The 21,253-nt window shown below is 41.0% G+C and overlaps 1 protein-coding gene across 1 annotated transcript; it reads right to left on the minus strand.

The window, feature by feature from the left end:
• Nucleotides 1-1,604: 1,604 nt before the first annotated feature.
• LOC308316510 (nucleolar RNA helicase 2-like) lies at nt 1,605-19,587 on the minus strand. Its single transcript, XM_080765165.1, has 16 exons — nt 19,442-19,587; nt 16,208-16,414; nt 14,385-14,525; nt 14,210-14,282; nt 13,927-14,105; nt 13,524-13,641; nt 11,484-11,669; nt 11,153-11,298; nt 10,371-10,520; nt 10,004-10,165; nt 8,563-8,682; nt 7,714-7,787; nt 7,104-7,263; nt 5,133-5,267; nt 3,855-3,899; nt 1,605-3,307 (listed from the first exon to the last, which is right to left on the minus strand). Exons 1-16 carry the CDS (start codon nt 19,532-19,534, stop codon nt 3,059-3,061), a joined length of 2,238 nt encoding a protein of 745 aa, XP_080621291.1. The 5' UTR covers nt 19,535-19,587; the 3' UTR covers nt 1,605-3,058.
• Between the last annotated feature and the right edge of the window lie 1,666 nt (nt 19,588-21,253).

The raw sequence follows: 21,253 nt of genomic DNA on the forward strand, positions 1-21,253 counted from the left end.
GACTAATTTTCATTGTTGATTTTAATTGCCTTTGTGTATTGTATGTGAAGCACTTTGTAAACTTGTTTTTGAAAAGTGCTATACAAATAAAGTTATTATTATTATTACTACTATTGCTGCTTTTCAAGAGGCCTGCAGTTACTCTTGCAACTATGGATGGAAGCCTGCATGTACTGTACATCAGTTCCTATGCGGCCAGCTGATGAAATTATGCTACAAATGTGTCTCAACAACAAAATAACAATAAATGTTTTACATTGAATGAAATCGCATACAATAATTATCCAGTTAATTTAGTTTTAACTGCCTAGTACAGGGATACTCAAATAGATTTACCTGTGGGCCACATTACAAAAATGGCAAGGGGCCAGGGGCCAGTAGATAAAATTACGACATTAATGATACTTGATAACTTCTCTCTTTCAATTGCTCTGAGTAGCTGTCTGCCTTCCTGCCTGTCCAATTGTCCATGAGTAGCTGTCTGCCTGCCTGTCCAATTCTCCATGAGTAGCTGTCTGTCTGCCTGTCTATGAGTAGCTGTCTGACTACCTGCCTGTCCAATTCTCCATGAGTAGCTGTCTGTCTGTCTGCCTGCCTGTCTATGAGTCTGCCTGCCTTCCAGCCAGCAAGTTGGTTAACAGAAAATAAATTGTTATGGCTGAGTAAAATAAAATACAATAAACACAATTTGCCTGAAAATAGATTACCCAGCTATGACCTTTTTCATGAAAAGAATGAGTAGTGATATGGCTGACTGAGTAAAATAAAACAATCTACCTGAAAATAGATAGCTATAAGTGAAGAGCAATTTCCATTTCCGCAATTTCCATTTCCACCATTTCCGCAATTACAATTTCCGCAATTTCCATTTCCGCAATTTCCATTTCCACCATTTGCGCAATTACAATTTCCGCAATTTCCATTTCCGCAATTTCCAACTATTAATGGCAGCTGGGTTTCATCATTCAAATAAAATAGAATTCTGTCCGTTTAGCTATAAAATTATGTCAGGGAATAGGGATACACAGTATATGTCTTACATTTGCTTTGCATTGCATCTCCCCCCACCCCCCCCCCCCCCAAGCTTTTATTTTCGTTCGAGTAATAGTACAACTCTAATAGTATTACTTATAATAATGTAATTAAAGATAACTTCATTCAGATTTATTTATTTTTATTTCATTTTCCAGATTTTTTTTTGATTTTCATTGGTGGGCCAGTCATAATGGTCCCGCGGGCCTGATGTGGCCCGCCGGCCTGAGGTTGAGTATCACTGGCCTAGTAGACCCCCCAGTGGTCGAATATACTATAATAACGAAAACTGAACTTGCTGAACCCAACATGAAATGGGATAATAATGGTCTGGTCACCAGCCTTGGTTGGTATCAGTAGGCCCAGGAATACATTCATTTTGTTCTTCCATTTTATATTATATTATGTTATATTTACTTATCGTGCACAGTTAACGGAATGTCTTTACATGTTCGCATGAATGAATGTTATAAACATCTACAAAAACAAAGTTAGCATAACCTTTAACTGTAAATAGAAGCGCCTCAAGAATAATACCCAGTCGTTACACAATTAAAAAACAGACAAACTCATTATTTTCTTTCAGACCTCTTTTAATGACCAAGTCAACTCATTCAAATGAATGGATGCAGTACACAAGACAGTTATAGAAGCAATTGCAAACGCAATCATCTGATGTCATTTTGGGGACAGGTTTCAGGATTCAGGGCGGTACTCACAAGCTGAAGTGGACGTTCTAAACACGCTTGTCTTGAACATTCCCTGTGGCTTTAGAGCAGAAATGGTGAGCCTCACAAGGCAACTTCCACTATACTCAGCGCAAGTGGCAATTACGCCTAATTGAAACCTTTTCAGTTCACAGAGTATTGCTTGACGAAAATTACATATTTTAAACTGAAGAGTGTTGACGACGTGACTAAAGTTGACACTCTTTTCAGGGTTGTTAGTGGCAGGAAAGCAGTTCAAAATAGTGTGCCTTGCACTTTTCAAAGCTTGAGTCTAACCGCGCCAAACACTGTTCCCCAAAAAAGGCAGTAAAAAAACCCCAGCTACTATTCTTTCACCTCCGACACAAAGTTGACAGGATATTCATGACGCCTGAATACAAATAACTCCAGCATGAGTGCTGGAAAAAGTAATGGCATAATGTTAATGTAATCTCTGATTTGTTCACGTCAGCTTTGAGTAAGTATCCATGCAATTTAAACCCATTCAGGTGGCAATTTTATATGGTAAATATGCTATATTGTTTATATGGTATAGACATTATGAATATATTAACCATAGTTCTACTAAAGTGTTAAGAAACACACCAGCCATCAGTTAAAGGCTGCCAGCTGCAACTACACAGAGAGAAAAACAGCAGACTTTTTCCTGTCTTTGCATTTGTAGCACAGTGCCAGTCATCACATGACCCTCTATATTATAAGGGTTGACTTGTCAAAGCTGATGAAACGGTAGGTTCACATAACTCATCATGATGACCTCTCATGTGATTCGTTTTAAGTAGGGATGCACCTATATGGAAATTCTTGGCCGATACCGTTGTTTAAAACGACAATTTAGCCAAAAGCCGATAAAGATACAGATATGTTTATTTAGTTTTTGTTGTTTTTATGTCCCCCTTTTGTGCCAGGGAAACAAATACATCTTCAATACAAGAAATAAATGTTTAGAATCTACAGCTTGGTAGGCTGCAGATAACCAACACACCAACATAGCCAATGCAAAATGTATGCTTATCAATATCAACAACAGATCAATATCGGCTACTGCCATCGGTTAAGGTCAGTTTTATTTGCCAATATTGACCGATAACGGCAAATATGGACGATACACCGGTGCATCCCTACTTTTAAGCTTCTAAAATGGTGGCTCTATTGGATTTGTCAGATTATTCAGAAGCACCAACAATGGCCACGGTGTGTACGGCAAAGTCCATCGCTGATGGACTTTGCAAAAACAAAAAAAAATGCAAATGGTAACAGTCCAGAGCAGGTGTGATAGAACTTGGGTGGGGTTTTCTTCAGCGATCAAAGGCGCTGCTGAAGCTGCGTTTCTGCCCTCCTCCTCCCCTGCCATTCCGGAAGCCGCTTCCACCACGACCGCCACTGCGACCTCTTCCGCCTCGGAACCCTCCTCCTCCTCTGCCACCGCCTCCGTTACCACGGAAACCACGACCACCACCACCACCACCACTATTCTGCCTCTCCACAATATCTGGGAGTTCTGTACAGACAGTCAGTTGCCAACGGCGACCATCCTTCCAGTTGTCCTAATTAGACGACATAGAACGTGGGCCTCATTATTACCAGATTAAAGAAATGCAATACACCGTTGGACTATCTAACAACAGACCCCCTCCTTCCCAACTGCTGGACTATAGTAAACACATACCGTAGGTACATACATACCGACAGTATTTAGAATAGCTCCATATGGATTTAGGCCTATATTATGCTTTTATGTAATTATTTCTCTTAAGTGTTTTTTAATAGCATTTGTGTACCTATGTATTGTGATTTCTTTTTTTTGTCTTTTAAGTACTGCACAAAAGACATTTCCGAAAGAAAAAATAAAGTACTTTGAAGTCAAAGTTGATTGAATAAAAACAGTGGAAGACAAAAACACTAAATGTTACATTTGTTTTGATTTAAATGACATATCAATTACAAAGCTAATAATCAGACTCTAAATGAATATTTTCTTTAATCTGCGTTGCTTTGAGCAACTTTAACCATTTTGGCTCACATTCAGACATAAAACAACACTAACTGACCAAAGATTGACAAAAGTGACTGCATTTTGGCTTTAGAACTCACCTGCATCTCCTTGACTTGGTCAGATGGGACGTCGAAACACACTCCCTGTTTGACAAAACAATAAAAACATGCACACCTGAGTGAGCAAAGATCTGTGTGCATAGATGTGATGTGAAATCCACACTTTGTAGAAGCAGAAGGTTAATTTTTAAACGGTCAGAAACTTGAAAGTCTACTTCTCACTGGAATTTGTAAAGATTCCCGATTGCTTGTGCCTTGTTGACGCTTCATTCTCAAGATGTGATAGAAAAGCTATTTGTGTTTCTTTTTTTTTGTAGAGCCTTTACACACCTGGTTACATTTGGCTACACTGCCATTTGAACAAAAGACAATTTATTGGACTGTAAATATCATAGCAATGCTGTGCATGCATGTGGAAAAAGGCGGAATTGTTTTTGTTTTGTTCACAGCACAGATTAGTGACTTACATTTGGCTACACTGCCAACAAGACTATTGATATTGCACTGCAGTTAAACTATAGTTAAATTTGTATTTTCTATACATGGACACACATTGCTGTCCCTAATCTTCTTGGGTGTTTTAACAGACTTACTGCTTCAGACGCGACGTTCCGCCCTAAGGAATCTAACTAGCTTCCGCTTCTGGCGGAATGCTCAGTCTGATAAGCTTTATTATAGATATCAAACCGGATCGCCTTTCCTTCTTTAGCGATCCTAGACCGGGTTGCGCAACCTCGCCCCCGTCCGCATCCCATTATACAGGCCGACTAAAAAGCTGAATAACTCGAAATCTACGGAGCTCTCTGTGGTTTGGATAAAACGTGCGATGTTCGGAGGTCTTTCCTGATTATCCGGTGGTCTAGATGGAAATGTTGGCGCTTTCTAGAGCAAGGATGGATATATTTTAGCTCGCTAGCATTGACGCTATTTATTTAGCATTAAGATGGACGCCCACAACAGGATATCCGTCCTGTGTGTGCACCCTCGGGAGCCCTCGGCAGTCTGTTATTTTATTGAAAAATGCAGAAGATTAGCGATAAGGCATAAGGCAAGATAAGGCCCCACGAGTCATACAGTCAGTGGGCTGAACTGCTACAAGAGACTAGGTCTGCAAGTAGTCAAATATATATCCACAGGAAGAGAGGAACTAAGGGAAGGGAATATTTTCCTACATCACACAACCTTTCAAAGAACATGCAATCCTTACTGGGTGATTCTATAATTCACACACATTGGTGACGAGGAACAATCCAGAAAAATATTTCTGCCTATATACAGTACCTGTGTGTGTGTGTGTGTGTGTGTGTACACACATACCTTTTGGTCTTTAAGGCAACACATTCTGTGAATGTGTTGCTCAATCTCGTCTCCTAGCTGTTCTTTGAGGGATCTCCAGGCGTAACTCAAGCTGTGCATCTCCTGAGAACACTCCATCTTAAGTGTACTGTAACCCTGTACACAACAAAGACAAAAGGACAGAACAACGGAGTTATACATGTACTGTGCTGGACTGTAAGGGCCCTTAAAGTAGGATTTAACTGGGAAACCAGTGTTGTTTTCGTCAGGACTGACGATAACGTAAATGACGACGTCAACGCCCCTTTTTCCAGGACTAAGACGGACTAAAACTAAAGACACTCAAATAATTCGGGACAAGACTGACGCTGACGAGCTAATTAGCTCTGTTTGACGCGATGACGATGACGAGACGTGTTTGTGTTATAGCTGACAAGACGAGGTTAGACGAACGTGTTAGTGGATTGATGAACAAAGTTTTAAATGCATGAAAATGTTCGCCAATAATGTCACTGCTCTCGCCTCTATCCTCCTGTCCTTTCCTTGTTGGTCACGCCCATCTGCATGCACGCACACACACACGCACACACACACACACCGTCCCATTCAGACAATAACATCACCAGACTGGGGGAAGCCACGCCGCTGCAGATCACTTTGCTTGTCCCCGTGGATTGGAAATAGGATTTAAAATGCTATCCGATGATAGCGTGGATTACAGCACAGTTGTGTGCAATTATTCAACAAAGAATTCACATATCACCGCGCCTCATCAAGCCTCCAGTATCGGCTCAATGCGAAACATGTTGCACCTAGCCTAGCCTGGAAGCTAACGTCAATCAACAACAGTAGCTCTGGTCGATAGCGTAGTTAGGACTCAGGAGTTCTATGGTACTTAATTTGATTCTTTCCCCTCACTCACACCCGCGGCCTCGTTTTTAACATAAAAAAAGATGTGAAAGCCTACTTTCCTCCTTCTAACACTATGGATCAGAGCTAATGTTATTCCAACTCCCAGTAGCAGTTCAAGTACCCGACCAGATGACATGGTTTCTAACTAAACGGTTATGGCCAAATAAAATGTAAAATCTGCTATGGCTGTTACTGTATGTCCACGGAAGAAACACAGAGGTGTTTTCTTATGGTCAACTCATGTCACATATTTGCTGCACCAATTGAAACCCCCCCCACCAACCCTGTGGAATGCATACCCCAAAACTCTCAGAGACATGCCCCCACCATCCAAAACCTTCAATATTACTTTCCCCAGATATTTATTTTGATTTACTTAGTGTTTTTCCTTTAATAAAGTTGTTTTTGATTTATCATGTCCCCCTTGTAATTGTAAAGCATTTTTGGGTACTCAAAAAAGCTCTATATAAATTATTAATTTTGAGATATTATTACTACAAAAACAATGTTTTATTGCTTAAACTTATGTATTCACTATTCATTGATTCACTAGTATACCAAAATCCATAAAAAAATGGCTCTCACAGTTCTTGGGTCAAATAATGATATGCGATTAAAATGCGAGTCCCAGCTCTAATTAATACCTGTACGCTATAGACATTTTATTTAAAGACATTTAAAAAAAATTGACAAACTGGACTAAAACCTTTTACTAAAATGACTAAAACTGACTAAAACCCTTAGGAGTTTCCGTCGACTAAAACTATCAAGGATAGAAATGACTAAGACTGACTAAGACTAATTAAGCATTTTTCCAAATGACTAAGACTGACTAAGACTAATTAAGCATTTTTCCAAAAGACTAAGACTGACTAAATCTAAAAAATGCCTGCCAAAAACAACACTGTGGGAAACGAAGACAGACATAGATATAAAGTGATGGGAGAAAAAGAGGTCAGTAGGTGTATATGTGGGTATGTGTAGTATGCTTGCTTATAAACTAGCATAGACTAGTGCTTCAACATGGCTGTGTGTGTGTGTGTGTGTCCGTCCGCATGTATGTGCGCGCGTGTAACTCACCGATTCAGAGTTTAGCAGGGATCTATCTTCTAGGCTGGTAGCTCCAGAAATGTGGGCCAAGGCAGCAGCTAAAGCTTCAACTGCTCCTTTCTCTTCAATCAGCTTCTCAGCAGTCTCTTTGAACTGGGCAATGGCAGAAGCACTTACAGACTCCAAACACCTGGATACGATTGAGCAAAAGGTTACATTCACATTTAAAATATCAAGATGTTTATTTTTAGGATAAATCAATGCTTCAAGTACATAGGCAATGATAAGAGACATTATTGTGTATTCTATAGCAAGTCAAAATGTATCTCCATCATAACCAACAAAACTTTGTTTTATTTCTCTTATCAAGACAAATCACACACACACACACACACACAATGTACTGCTCTGTCACTGGGGAGAGCATGCATTAGTAGTGGATTATGTGTGATTTCCAAGCAAAATGTCATTCATAGAATTGCATGTGTCTGGTGTGTGTGTGTGTGTGTGGCGAGCAGCCCAGGCAGTGAGCCATACAAACATCTTTTTAACACATTCCACCTGGCTCTCCTCACACTAGGGAATATAGATGCAGATTAATGCTACGCCAAGTTCAAGTTAGCAAAGTACTGGTACCCACTTCAGAGCTTCGTCGCTGGATGACTTGATTAGTTCACTGGCCGTGGGTACGCCAACACGTTTGAATGTGAGGCCCTGGGTGGAAAAAAATAATAATTATGAACTATGTAATTCAGCCAACAGTGCCTCAGTGCATGCGAACAATTAGTTTCCCTTTCTGAAGTGAACTGAACTCTATTGGTAAAAGGGGACATTTGCCTTGCCATTGTTGTATAGCTCAACCTCCATTCAGTTCTAGCCTCTCTTCCGTTTACTTTGTTGTTCCGTCTCCTCTTTCCATGCCACACACAGATTAAAACCAATTAAACAATCATATGCTTAGTTGACTGGTGTCCCCCAGGACTCTATACTAGGAGCCTTCTGTTCTTCACTCTATGCACAAAATAACTTTGCTGAAAATAGAAGATCTACAAGTTCGGAAAGTGTCGCAACTCGATATGTTGTGAGCTTGCCTTGTAGATCTGCCATTTTCAGTTTTTTACCAAATGTTCGGCATGGATTGAGTGGGTTCCAAATGGCCCCGTACGGGTGTGTAAACAAATGGAACGAAATGGAGCTGTAAGGGTCCATTTGGTTCCATTTGTACACTCAAATTATGGGGGTCCTTGAAATTAAAAGGTTTGAGAACCACTGCACACTAAATGGAGCAGAGCCATAATTAGTATCATCGGTAACACCTGTGAAGGAAGTAGGGAAGCGGCCCGGAAGTAAGAAGAGTTATTCTGTGTGCATAGAGTCCATTATTGCTGAAACAGTTCCAATAGCCACTCGTCTGTCACTCAGCTCCTCTCTTCCCTTCCCTCCACGTCCTCTGGAAATAAAATCAAACATGTACATAGTAGTGACTTACAGCTTTGTACTCTACGTAGCGTAGCTGCTCCTCATCTCTCCTCTGGTACAGACAGATACACACTCCGGTCCTGCCCGCTCTGCCCGTACGCCCTGAACGATGGATGTACGACTCCACATCCTTACAGACAACGACAGACAAACGGACAGAAGAATGGTCGGAAAATTAGGTGCAGACACAGCTGTCACACCAAGTTCTAGAATTAGGTGCAGAGTAGACATAGCTGTCACACCAAGTTCTAGAATTAGGTGCAGAGTAGACATAGCTGTCACACCAAGTTCTAGAATTAGGTGCAGAGTAGACACAGGTGCAGACACAGCTGTCTAGATTTCCATCCATTTAGGACGATGTGGATCATACATGGGCAAGTGGCGGCCCGGGGGCCAAAGGACCCACCTTCACTTAATGTGGCCTGCATGGTTAATATCAGAATACCGATATATTATTGATTTCGGCTGTTACAATTCCAAACATGACCCGCTTTAATTACTTCAGTCAAAATATGTAGCTTAATGACTAGTATTAAAATGTTATTGTCTTTTTATGTCTAATGTATTTGCATTAGTACATAATGTTAACATAACTATAACTAAGTGCATTTGAAATTATATAAAAAGGTTACTTTTCAGGATTCCAATTTAAAAATAGCTAAAAATAATTCACCATTTCAATTCAAATATGGAAAGAATAGCTCAAAACGTGTCGCTACAGTATGCGTCGTGTTTTGAGCTTGTAGATCGGCTATTTTTGCTAGGACAGAAATAGGCAATATCCTCTGGAGTGAGTGTGGAAATATAGTGGCTCTCTCCCTCGTCAAAGTTACCCACACCTGATGTGGATCATAATCATAATTAAAGATGCAATCTACAAGATGTGTATGTGCTACCCGAGATTCAAACTCAGGCCTGCGGGCGGCGTGGGAGACGAAACAGCTACCGCTCAGTCAAGACAGAACCCCCACTTTGGCCAGAGGGGATATTACGCTTATGTGCTAACACGTGTCCTCCAGTAGGGTCTACATTTCTCAATGGAATAGTAGGGAGAGCACCTCGAATGACTGCAGATGTGCTATTTACATATTGTATTATAACATACTCTACCATACAGAATGTTTAAACAACATTTTATGCATTACAATAAGATTGTACAATAAACAGCTTTAACGTCTCCCTGCCAACATGCTTTGTGAGGATTCACAGTGCACGTGAGCACACAGGACTAATGATCAGTTTGTCATTATTTGTAGTAAAGAAAAAGTCTTTATTATATTTTAATGGAAGCTCAACGACAACACCCAAGATAAAAACTGAATTCATATTGCTAATAAAAGCTTCTGTACCTTGCACAATGACGATGAGACCAATAGTGCATCAGGTATGTCCAGGCCCTGTTATCATTATTGTCAGTAACATAATATATAATATAAGGAAACCAAATATACCTGGGGTGGAGAGCACTGGATTACCAAGTCTACTTCAGGGATATCTAAGCCACGGGCTGCTACGTTGGTGGCCACCAGAACCTCGAAGGAGCCGTTTCTGAAGCCCTTCAGTGTGATCTCTCTTTGTTTCTGAACGATATCACCGTGGAGGGACTGGCAATTCTGAAATAGTATCACATTCAACATATTACACACGGTATGAACACAATAATAAGAAACAACTCGCTCTTTTTGTTTGAGGTAAGTGACACAGAAGGACGTGCTTTGGGTTTGAATTAGCAAGACGTTTTACTGGTTAATGAGAATCGTTCCATTGGTTTCGTGCTGTATACATGTTAATGGAGTGTGTGTGTGTGTGTGTGTGTACCTGTTTGATTAGCGGATTCATGGACAGTTCGTCCGCCTCTTTCTTGGTCTCACAGAAGACGATGGTTTTGCCATTGCTACCACTGTATACCTGGATCACATCACCCAGCACTGCTGCACGCTGGGACCAGTGGCATGCTATGGCCAGATGCTGGAGGGGAGCGAGACAGAGAGAAGAATGCTTCTTTCAGTATTCAGTCCATCACACTTTTAGATAGATACAACCGCTAAATGCTTCCAATGCAAATATAAATGACATGTACATGAAAAACTGAAGTAAAAAAAGATCATAAAAGCTTTTAAAACCACATCAAAATACACCTTTTCAAAAACGTGGGGGGGTTGTGCAGGTTAAAGGCTGGTATAAAGCTAGTACTTAAACTGCTTAAATCCTATACATGTATGTCTCGACTTTTCCCCCGCTCTACACCAAATCTTTGCCTGAAACAGCCATCTACAAGCCAAGTCAAAACCTCACGAGTCACAACGCATTGCATATCGGTGTGTTGTGAGCATAGAACCATTTTCACTGGTGTTCACCCCAGAAATCAGAATAGGGTTCTTGTTGTTAACGATTTACTACGATGCTACTTAAGCCATTTTGAGGCAGATTCTAAAAAACGCCTTCTAAATCCTGACCTAAGTTTTCTGAAAAACGTCAAATATTTATTCAGAAATTACAAAAATGTTATGCTGCTTTATACTGTATTGGCAACAAGAACCACGAAAGGTTCCCGTCTTGAAGGGTAAAAACCCCCAAAAGGGGTAGACATGAACTCTTACCTGTACAGTTGTTGCAGCTCTGGACAATTTGGTGCCTATGAGATCGACATGCGTGTACCCTGGCTTCATGTATTTCTTCGCAACGTTATAGACCCAGGCAGGACAGGTGGCGGAAAACAGCAATGTCTGAGGGTTGGTGTCAGCATCTGGGGGGGGACACAAGACACACACAGATGGTCATAGTGGTGATAGACACATAGACAGGAGATGTAAATGTATACAATGAATCAAGTGCTTTCATTCATGGAAGTGCACTGTAACAATTCATACATGAGGAAACTATCTCTGAAGATAAATAATAACATCTCGCCCTCTCTCTCTCATATATTACCTTTCTGATATGCTGAAGATAGTATTTCTTCGACCTGGTCTGCAAAGCCCATGTCCAACATCTGGTCAACTTCATCCAGAACAACGTGCTTGAGTTGGGAGAGGTCCAGTTTATTGTTCTGGAGGTGGTCTTTAATGCGACCAGGGGTCCCCACCAAAACATCAATACCGCTACGGATGGCATCCACTGGAGGAAGGACAGAATCAACATTAGAAACGAATGCAAACTTAAGCAGTGTAGTTGGTGACCGTGGTGGTCATATTATGCTCAAGTGTGTGGTGTGTGTGTGTAAAATAAAAATCACACGCGTGTGAACTGAGTGGTGCAGCTCCCCCCCCCCCCCCCACCCCCCCTCTCTCTCTCATTATGGTAAATTTTATTTATAAAGCGCCTTTCAAAACAAATGTCACAAGGTGATGTACAATAAATAAAATGAAATAAAACAAGAGCAATACATAGATCAATAAAACGAAAACACAATGACAGAGTAATAATACAAATATATATAAACATGCAGTACCATATAGACAATATTACAGACAAAAGTGCTTTTGAAATAAATGGGTTTTTAGCAGCTTTTTGAACGTCTCGACAGATTCTGCCCTCCTTAGGGAAAGGGGTAATTCATTCCATAGGGAAGAGGCTACAACTTCAAAATCTCTATCGCCTTTTGTTCTCAGTCTCGCATTAGGAACTTTGAGCAGACTCTGAAGACCTCAGTGTTCTCACATTCGATATGGGGAATAAAAGTTCAGTAATGTACATGGGAGACAGCCCATGGAGAGCTTTAAAAGTGATTAATACAATTTTAAAAACAATTCTGCAGTCAATTGGAAGCCAGTGTAAAGCAGCAAGCACAGGGGTGATATGAGACCTTCTAAAAGTGTTTGTTAAAAGTCTGGCAGCTGTATTCTGCACCAACTGGAGGCGATGTACTGAAGAGCGACTGAGGGTAGTGAATAATGAGTTGCAATAGTCCAGCCGGGAAGAAATAAAAGCATGAATGAGTTGTTCCAGACCTTGAGGGGTTAAAAGCGACTTGATTTTGGAAATGTTTCTTAGCTGAAAGAAACATGTTTGAACCACTTTTTTAACATTTGGCTCGAAATTCATTTGCTGGTCTGCTATTTTTCAATAGCTAAAGCATAACATAATGCTAACACCAAAAGGGGTTCCCGCCCCCAAAATGGGTTAAGGCCCATTTACACTCCCTTTACATACAAAGAATAAATATTTCATTTTTCAAGTGATGTAACCTGACAGCCACTGTTCAGTGTACTCACATATATGGCCACTAGATGGCAGTTTAGAGTCAAACAAACATGGTGACGATCTAGAAAGTCCTAAATATTTAAGTGTTAAGAAAGAACTGTTCTGTAATAAATGTCTGCGGAGGGTCGGCACCATGTTCTGCTCTCCTCTCGATAAGAAACTTTGTGGAGGACCTCCGCAAAGAACGCAGCATTTGTCCAGCCATTTTAGAGGTTATGATGATTGGGTAAAGTGATTACTAAGTGTGTCACAAGTCAGTTAGGCTGTCATTATGCATCAAGACCTGAGACCAGATTCTACAAATGTCTTTTTTTCTGAAAAACCTATGTTTCAAGGCCAGTGGTTCTCGAGCCTTTTAATGTCAAGGACCCCCAATTTTGCTGTATATGTATTTGGCCGTGGACCAGCATCTCAGAATATTTTGTACCAGGGACCCCCAGAAGCAAAGATTTTAGTTAAAAACGTTTGCTGCGAAATAATATAATTACATTCAAAGATTTGCGCCACATTTTCACGATTTAAAGCCAAGGTGACACAGATGCGTTCAATACTGTCAATCTCTGCTACCACCGCACTGTTACCACATTTACTATCGACGCAATGACGATCCCCTCACCAACACCACTCACACAGACAAGAGCCTTCTTCTGTTTTTACTGACACATTTCTAACGTAGATATTGCGATATCCATTCAGAAAGTGAAAAATGATGTGTGTGTGTGTGTGTGTGTGTGTGTGTGTGTGTGTGTGTGTGTGTGTGTAACTCACTCTGTGGGTTATATGAGCTGCCTCCATAGAAACAGGTAACAGAGAGTTTCTTGGTGATGTCTTTGAAGTCCTTATGCACCTGGATAGCTAGTTCTCTAGTTGGAGTCAACACCAAGACCTGGTCAGACAGAGAAAGAGAGAGAGGGAGGGAGACAGATGGCAAGGCAGAGGGAAATGGAGACACAAAGATAACAAAAAAGGAAAAGTTAGTGAGTGAATTGTGTTAGAAATTACATTGGAAAAAGAGTATATTTGTATGCGTCGTCCCTACTTTAAGTGTCCACCAAAACTTTCAGCATACAATTTACACACACATACAATTTACATAGCAGGACTAGTATGGTATCTACAATATATTGTGTGCAGTCTGTGTACATTTTATGCATATAATAGCTATTCGGACCTTAGGAGGGCGTCCTCTGCTCAACTGCGCAGGGTCATTCTGTAGCTTCTCCACCAATGGGATGGCAAAGGCGAAGGTCTTTCCGGTTCCCGTTCTGGCTTGGCCGATGACATCTTTTCCAATACTCACGGCCTTAAACGTTTTGATCTGAATGTCAAACAGGTAAGAGATTCCCCGAGCTAAGAAAGAGAGGAAGTGAGAATCATGAGGATTGGATATATATATATTTGTGTGTTGAGAAACCAGGATTCAATGCTGTCAACATATCAAAATAGAAATGTACCTTTTAGCCGGCTGATGGTGTGCTGGGAGAGGTTGAAGTTTGAGAAAGCCCCTTCCTTCTGCTCTTCTGTCTCCTAAATGAATAAATAATTAGTTTTAAACACTTCCAAAATTGTTTGAAATTGTGGAAACAAAAGAAGGGTTTAAAAAAAGAATACTATTAAAAACACACTCACCGTTGCTTTCTCACTATCAATGTCTGAGTCATCGCTGGACTGAGATGGGGTCTGAGCGGGGGTGTTGGGGGTGGAATGGCTGTTGGTCTGAGGTGAAGCTTCACCGGTCGATTCCTCTTTAATCTTTTTCTTTTTCATTTTCTGAAGAGATAATTGGCAGGTAAACAGAATCATCAGACTGAAATAGGATGCTCTGATGACACATGCTACATTATAAACATCATGTCTGTGTTGAAATCACAGAAAACAACCACTGAAATATTGGCCATTCATTTTTCCAATTTAGATTTAATAAAATATTTCTAGCAATTATTTTAGAATCAAGCCATCCAGAATCCTGGTGAATCATTCATGACCATAAAACGTTTGATTCTGTGGAGAAAGAAAAATGGAAACTGCTATATAAAGGGTATTTATAAAACGTAGTATATCATATAATTAATGATTCCATTTTTTTCAAAGGTTATATGGTCATGGCTCACCAGGATCCTGGATGGCTGGATTCTAGGCTTAAATTTATATTTCAGTGGGTCCAGAAAACCACAGCCACTGAAACAAACTCTAGATTTATTTTATAATGGGATGAATCTAGAGTTGCAATACCCTCCACTGACTCCCCATTCATCCAATTTGCTTTTGCGATCTGCTTTTTTGCGATCCCCCCCACCCACAAGTCTCAAGTCAGTGTGGAGATTACCCGGTGGTGTTGCTGTCCCTCCCATCCCTCCCGGCTCATGGCTCTTTACAGACGGGCAGACAGCACACAGACAGCAGCCTCTCCGCTGATCGTGTCAGTGTAGTGTTGCTGTGTGAATGAACTGTACGTGCGGTCAGTGGATTAGCATTTGAATACCTGTTCTGTGAACAGGGAACAGGCACTCACCACCCCCATAAAGGTGTGAGCCTACATGACAAAATGACCAGGGGGAGCCTTCAGTCAGTGGGTGCTATTTGAGTTACTATTGCGTCAGTGGGTGCGTAGACTAGCCTGACCATATTTTACCCGTTAAAATGAGATATATTGTGTATATCACAGATTTTTCTATTGGCATTCAAATGATGAAATAAAATCATGAAGAGAGCTGGCAGAAGGCACTGAAAAGCTGCAATTGGGGCAGTCCAAGGGTTAAACTCACCAACATTGCAGCTCTAGGCCAAGCTTGAATTATCCTCTTTCAATCTGCCAAGCTTTTGTTTCATAAAAATCCCCCGTAGACATGTTATGAGCTACTTTCTGTCAATAAATTATCTTGGCGTTTGGAAGCACTCATTTTTATTAACGGGTCGCGCTGCTGCCTCCTGCATTATGTGCAAATGCAAAACAGGTACGCAGGGCCGTTCAGTGACTTCGATGAGTGCTTCCAAACTCCAACACATAGAAAAAGAATCACCTGCAGAGAATTTCTTGACAGAAAGTAGCTCATAACGGATTTTTAGGAAAAAAAAACGCTTGGCAGTTTGAAAGAGGATAATTCAAGCTTGCCCTACAGCTGCAATGTTGGTGAGTTTAACGTTGTTTAATACAAGCAGATCGCAAAAGCAAATTGGATGAATGGGGAGTCAATAGAGGGTATTACAACTCTAGATGCATCCCATTATAAAATAATCTAGAGTTGCAAATTGCGGCAAGGCCACTGCTATGTTCTATTGTGCGTCTTTGTTTACAGAGGCATCTGCGGTTGAAATACTGGATTAATGTAGTGGCTTTTATTGGACCAAACGGCACACACTGACAAAATCTGTATTAACGGGTCTGTATTAGAACGGTGCTTTGTGTTAGTGATTGGAATTGCTGTCAATTCATTCCCTCAAAGAGTGCTGACCTTTTCAGTTTCCTCCATGTCGGGTGTCGTATTAACATCATTACAGTTGCCATTCAGGTCTATGGCGCCGTCACTGGTTTGGTCCGCTGCTCGCTTGTCTTTTTTCTTCTTTTTTGGGGCCGGAGGCTCACAATCTGGCTGCTCTTCCTTTACCTCCAGCTGTTTATTTTTCTTTAATTTCTTGCCATCCTTGGTCTTCTTTATTTTCTAAAAATAAAAGCAGGCATAGGCAGTAGATTGTCAGATACAATACACATTAAGCGGGTAAACTTACCTATGAGCAGCAAAAGGCCGTCAACTTACAGTGGCTCCCAAACATTTTCATGTCAAGGAACCCCAAATTGACACCAATTAGTCTGCAGACCCCCATTTCAAAAGATATGCCAGGGACCCCATAAGAGAAGATTGTTATCGCTCTAGCAGTGATTCCCAACCGGTTTAAATTCAAGGACCCCCAGTTTGACATGTATTAGTCTATAGAGCACCGAAGTCCTGACGTAACTCGATCATCCCTTCGATTCCCCTGGTTCGCGGAAGTAATTTCTCTATGGAGAATAACATGGGCTCATCTTAAAATCGTTTCATACAAGCGTTGTGGTCCAAACAAGCTTTCTCTGTATCGTTTGCAACAGTCAGTCACTCATATGATACAGTCTGCTTCTAGCGAAAATGTAACTAATTCAGTAGCAGTAGGTTATGAGGTGATGTTCTTCCTCTTTTGCACTAGGTATGTTGGTGTGTGGTTTTCTAATGTTGTACAGGTCACTGTGGGCCTTTGTTGTCTTGTATCTGTATGCTGCAGGGTGGGTCCTTGGGGTCCAAGACAAATTTCTCCCTTGGGAGACAAAATAAAGAAACCTTGACCTTGAACATTAAGAGTTTTCTCTCAGTCAGTTGATTCTTAGTATCCATGAGTGAAGCGGCCAGGGTGAAATGTTTTTTTTCCCAAACACAGTTATATGAGGTGATCTAAAATCCCCCTATGGGGATTATAATGCAAATAAAAAGTACACGAACATGTGGAGTTGCGCCCTCTACCGATATTGACGTCAGACTTCGGTACTCTATGATCCCCCATTTAATGGCATTTCTATCTCTGTGACCCCCAATTTAAATTATATTGTAAAATCTTAGGTTCACCCGACCGCCAGCCAGGTAAGGCCCTGCTGTCTTATCATATTGTAAAATATATATTGGAGAATCAAGACAAGATGACATGCTGGCCTAGTAGTATGTATTGTTTTGTGTACAGCTAATGCAAGCTCTCCTCTATTATGTTTGTGTAATGAATGAATGAATTTTATTTATATAGCACCTTTCCAAACATAAAGTTACAAAGTGCTTTACAGACAGGTTAGAAACAACAATAAAAAACAACATCAAGAACATCAGAAATAACAAAGCATAGAATCACATCAAAAAACATCAAGGAAACAATATATACATACACATATGTATACATATACATAGGCCTACATACATATACACACATACATGTAAAAACGGAATTAGGAAAAGCATTTGACATACAGGTGTTTTTAAAAGATGTTTAAAAACGGGCACTGTCTCTGCTTGCCTGAGAGCCAAAGGCAAGCAAAACTATGTTATGTGAATTAGCTCAGTGGTTTTCAACCAGTGGTCCGGGGACCAACAGTGGTCCGTGAGGGGGTTCAAGATGGACCCTTATAGATCTTTAACCCTTGAGAGCATAAAATGAAATGCTCTCAAGTTAAATTATTGTTAAACATGTGCATCAGTTAATTTACAAGAAATCTACACAATTAGAGAATGTAGAAGAATTGTTATTTTATACAACATTTGCCTGTCTCTCCTATTAAATGTTACTACATCAATAGCCGCAATTTGCAACTCTAGATTTTTTTAATAATGGGATGAATCTAGAGTTGCAATACCCTCCATTGACTCACCACTCATCCAATTTGGTTTGCGACCTGCTTGTCTTAAACAACGTTAAACTCACCAACATTGCAGCTGTAGTCCAAGCTTGAATTATCCTCTTTCAATCTGCCAAGCTTGTTTTTCATAAAAATCCACTGTAGAGATGTTATGAGCTACTTTCTGTCAAGACATCCTCTGCATGTGATTCTTTTTTTAAGTGTTGCAGTTTGGAAGCACTCGTTAACAAAAACGGGTTGCGCTGCTGCCTCATGCATTATGTGCAAATTTGAAACGGGTGGTACGCAGGGCCGTTCAGTGACATACGACGAGTGCTTCCAAACTCGAGCACTTAAGAATCCACGGGTCCGCCTGCAGTCCTTCCTCTTACCACTAGGGCCCAGCGCTTCAACATTGGAGTGCAGCTGGCCCCTTGGGTTAACCTTGCCTCACCAGGCTTTCCACCGCCTCGGAGGAAAGCCTGGTCTGTTTCAAAAGTCCGTATGATCCGGGCTTGAGCGGATGATATGGTTACGTCATGTTGTAGTATTGTTTTGTACTACAACATGACGTAACCATATCATCCGCTCCCTCTCGGACCATATACCGAAATGAAATGGTGTCCAGGCTGCTAGAAAAGGGTTGAAATTAAACGCTATGATTTAGCTAGCTAACATACACCAGCCCAGCTGTTGACACGTCATCAAACACGGCCGCCCTCAGCGCTGTGCTTTTCTATTAACCACGACCGTTCAGCGTCGTTCCATGTGACTTACCGATCAGCTGAAAACCACATGGCCGTTTAAAGTACTGTACTGTACAATGCACTAGTTAGCAACTTAGCATGTATGCTCGACTAGTTCACACAGCTGCTACTACTACCGTATTTACATCCGTGGCGTGATTAGATCTTTCTTTGGAGATACAACGTGGTGTCACAACAGCTGTCCTTGTATGCGAGATTATTACGCTAATAATAATACCATATCGGTTGTCATATGAACGGTGACACACACAATAATGCATACAAAAACTAGCTGCATGCTAGAGAAACTAGCTCAGCTGTAATAATGTACTATACTTAGTTAGATCTTAGATATATCGTATTCGTATCTATAGGTTATATTCATTCTCATTTTTGTAAAATAATACAGTTTGACACAGTTGACAAACGTAAGTAATGATGACACACCAGGGACACATTTAAAATCTACTCTTAACATTCACAAAGCTAGCTTGAGTTTTAAGCACCACGTTGAATCCACATGTGTTCCAACAACGGGACACAGTCAGTCACAGACACTCATTTCTCAACCACGTCGCCGTCTTTCTGCTCACCTTTGCCGGCGTAACCTCCGCCGCGGTGCCGCTGTCATCGCCCATGGTGATGTTATCTTCGGTTTCAGAGTCAAAGATGATTTTGGACGGCATTTCTCTCCAGATGGAACCCTAAAACACGCGGACACGGCTACCTCCACGAGCGAGCGGGGTAGAAAGGAATGCGCATGCGCTCGTCCGCGTGGCATGGCGAGGGCCAAAAGCCGACTGTACATAGAAATAGAGTAAAAAGAACAAAAAGCACAGATGTCTTTCTTCTCTCGTTTCTGGATTCTACATTCACCGCAAAGGATCATGTGTCAAAACAAAACAATCCCCATGTATGGATGTGGTGAATATAAACTATAAATGTAAAGTATTGTATTGATATGTTTAACACAACACGTATATTATACAAATATATTTACATTAAAATACCCCCTGTACAATATAACCCTCAAATTTGAGCATTAAGGTCGAAATTTGTTATAGTTTTTTAATGTAAACCGCTGTAGGCCTACTTCATTTGGGAAAGTGCTGTATGAGACTATGAGTAGCCTACAATGTATTATTAATTATTATTAGTGTGGTTAGGCTAACCTGCATGTGCAACCCAGATTCGGCACAAACAAGGGACTCAATTATTTTCGCTCCTATGCCACCAAAATGTGGAACGCCCTAGCAACAGTCATTAAGACAAATCCCTTGACTCCTTAAAAAAACGCTCTCAAAGCCCAAAGGGCACCTACAAACGGCTGCAATTCGGCCCCTGTAAAAATCTGAATCCCCTAGCCCCCCCCCCCCCCCCCACTATATGTTTATTTTCCCTTTTTACCTCCTCTATGATGAATTCCTGTTCTGTTCTTTACTTTGGCTATATAGAAGTGTCTATTTGTACGTCTCTAAATATTTTATGAATTGAACAAGGTCCTCTTGTAAACGGACAGGCACTGGACACGGTGTCCAGCTTCAAATACCTTGGAGCAATCGTGTCCGATGAAGGTTCCAAACGGGAAGTCCTTGCCAGAATTGCACAAACAACTGCTGCCCTGGCAAAACTCAAGCCCATATGGAAAGACAGAAACATCAGTCTGACATCAAAGGTGAGACTACTGCGTTCACTCGTCATGTCAATCCTTCTCTATGCCTGTGAAACTTGGACTCTTACAGCTGAGCTACAGAAGAGAATGGAAATGAGATGCTACAGAAGACTCATGGGTCAACACGTCACAAACGAGGAAGTACGGCAAAAGATCAGCCAAGCCATCGGCCCACATGATGACCTTCTGACCACGGTCATAAAGCGTAAACTGAGGTGGTACGGACACATCACCAGATCCTCAGGCCTTGCAAAGACCATCCTGCAAGGCACCGTACGAGGTGGCAGGAGAAGAGGGAGACAGAAGAAAAGATGGAAAGATAACATCGGAGAATGGACACACTTGAAACTCAGCGAGGCAATGAGAGCTGCCGAGGACAGAGAGGGATGCAGAGAGCTGGTCAACAGACTGTGGTGCCCCAACGACCCTCCGGGGTTACGGGATAGGTGAAGGTGAAGGTGAAGGGCCCTCTTGTAAACAAGCGTCCACTCACAGTTAAGTCTTTGTATTGAGTTGTGCTTGAAATGTACTGTTAATACATATTTCATTCAATCAATCAATCAATCAATCAATCAATCAATCAATCAATCAATCAATCAATCAACCAGACTAAAGTAATTGTCACACTAGTAATTGTCACAATATTATATTTTTTTCTTAGAGAAACCCTAAACTTCAGACAACTCCCACAGTTTTGACAGTATGCTATTATTATTATTATTATTATTATTAT

Source organism: Protomyctophum bolini (genome assembly GCF_963924005.1).
Source record: "Protomyctophum bolini genome assembly, chromosome: 1".
NCBI classification, from domain to species: Eukaryota; Metazoa; Chordata; class Actinopteri; order Myctophiformes; family Myctophidae; genus Protomyctophum; species Protomyctophum bolini.

Excerpts from the sequence above, each read along its gene's own strand:
- LOC308316510 (XM_080765165.1), bottom strand. The coding sequence starts at position 19,534 with ATGCCGTCCAAAATCATCTTTGACTCTGAAACCGAAGATAACATCACC. Across the intron at positions 10,166-10,370 it reads TGAATCCGCTAATCAAACAG|AATTGCCAGTCCCTCCACGG; the intron begins GTACACACACAC and ends ATACTATTTCAG. Across the intron at positions 8,683-10,003 it reads TCCAGTGCTCTCCACCCCAG|GATGTGGAGTCGTACATCCA; the intron begins GTATATTTGGTT and ends GTTGTCTGTAAG.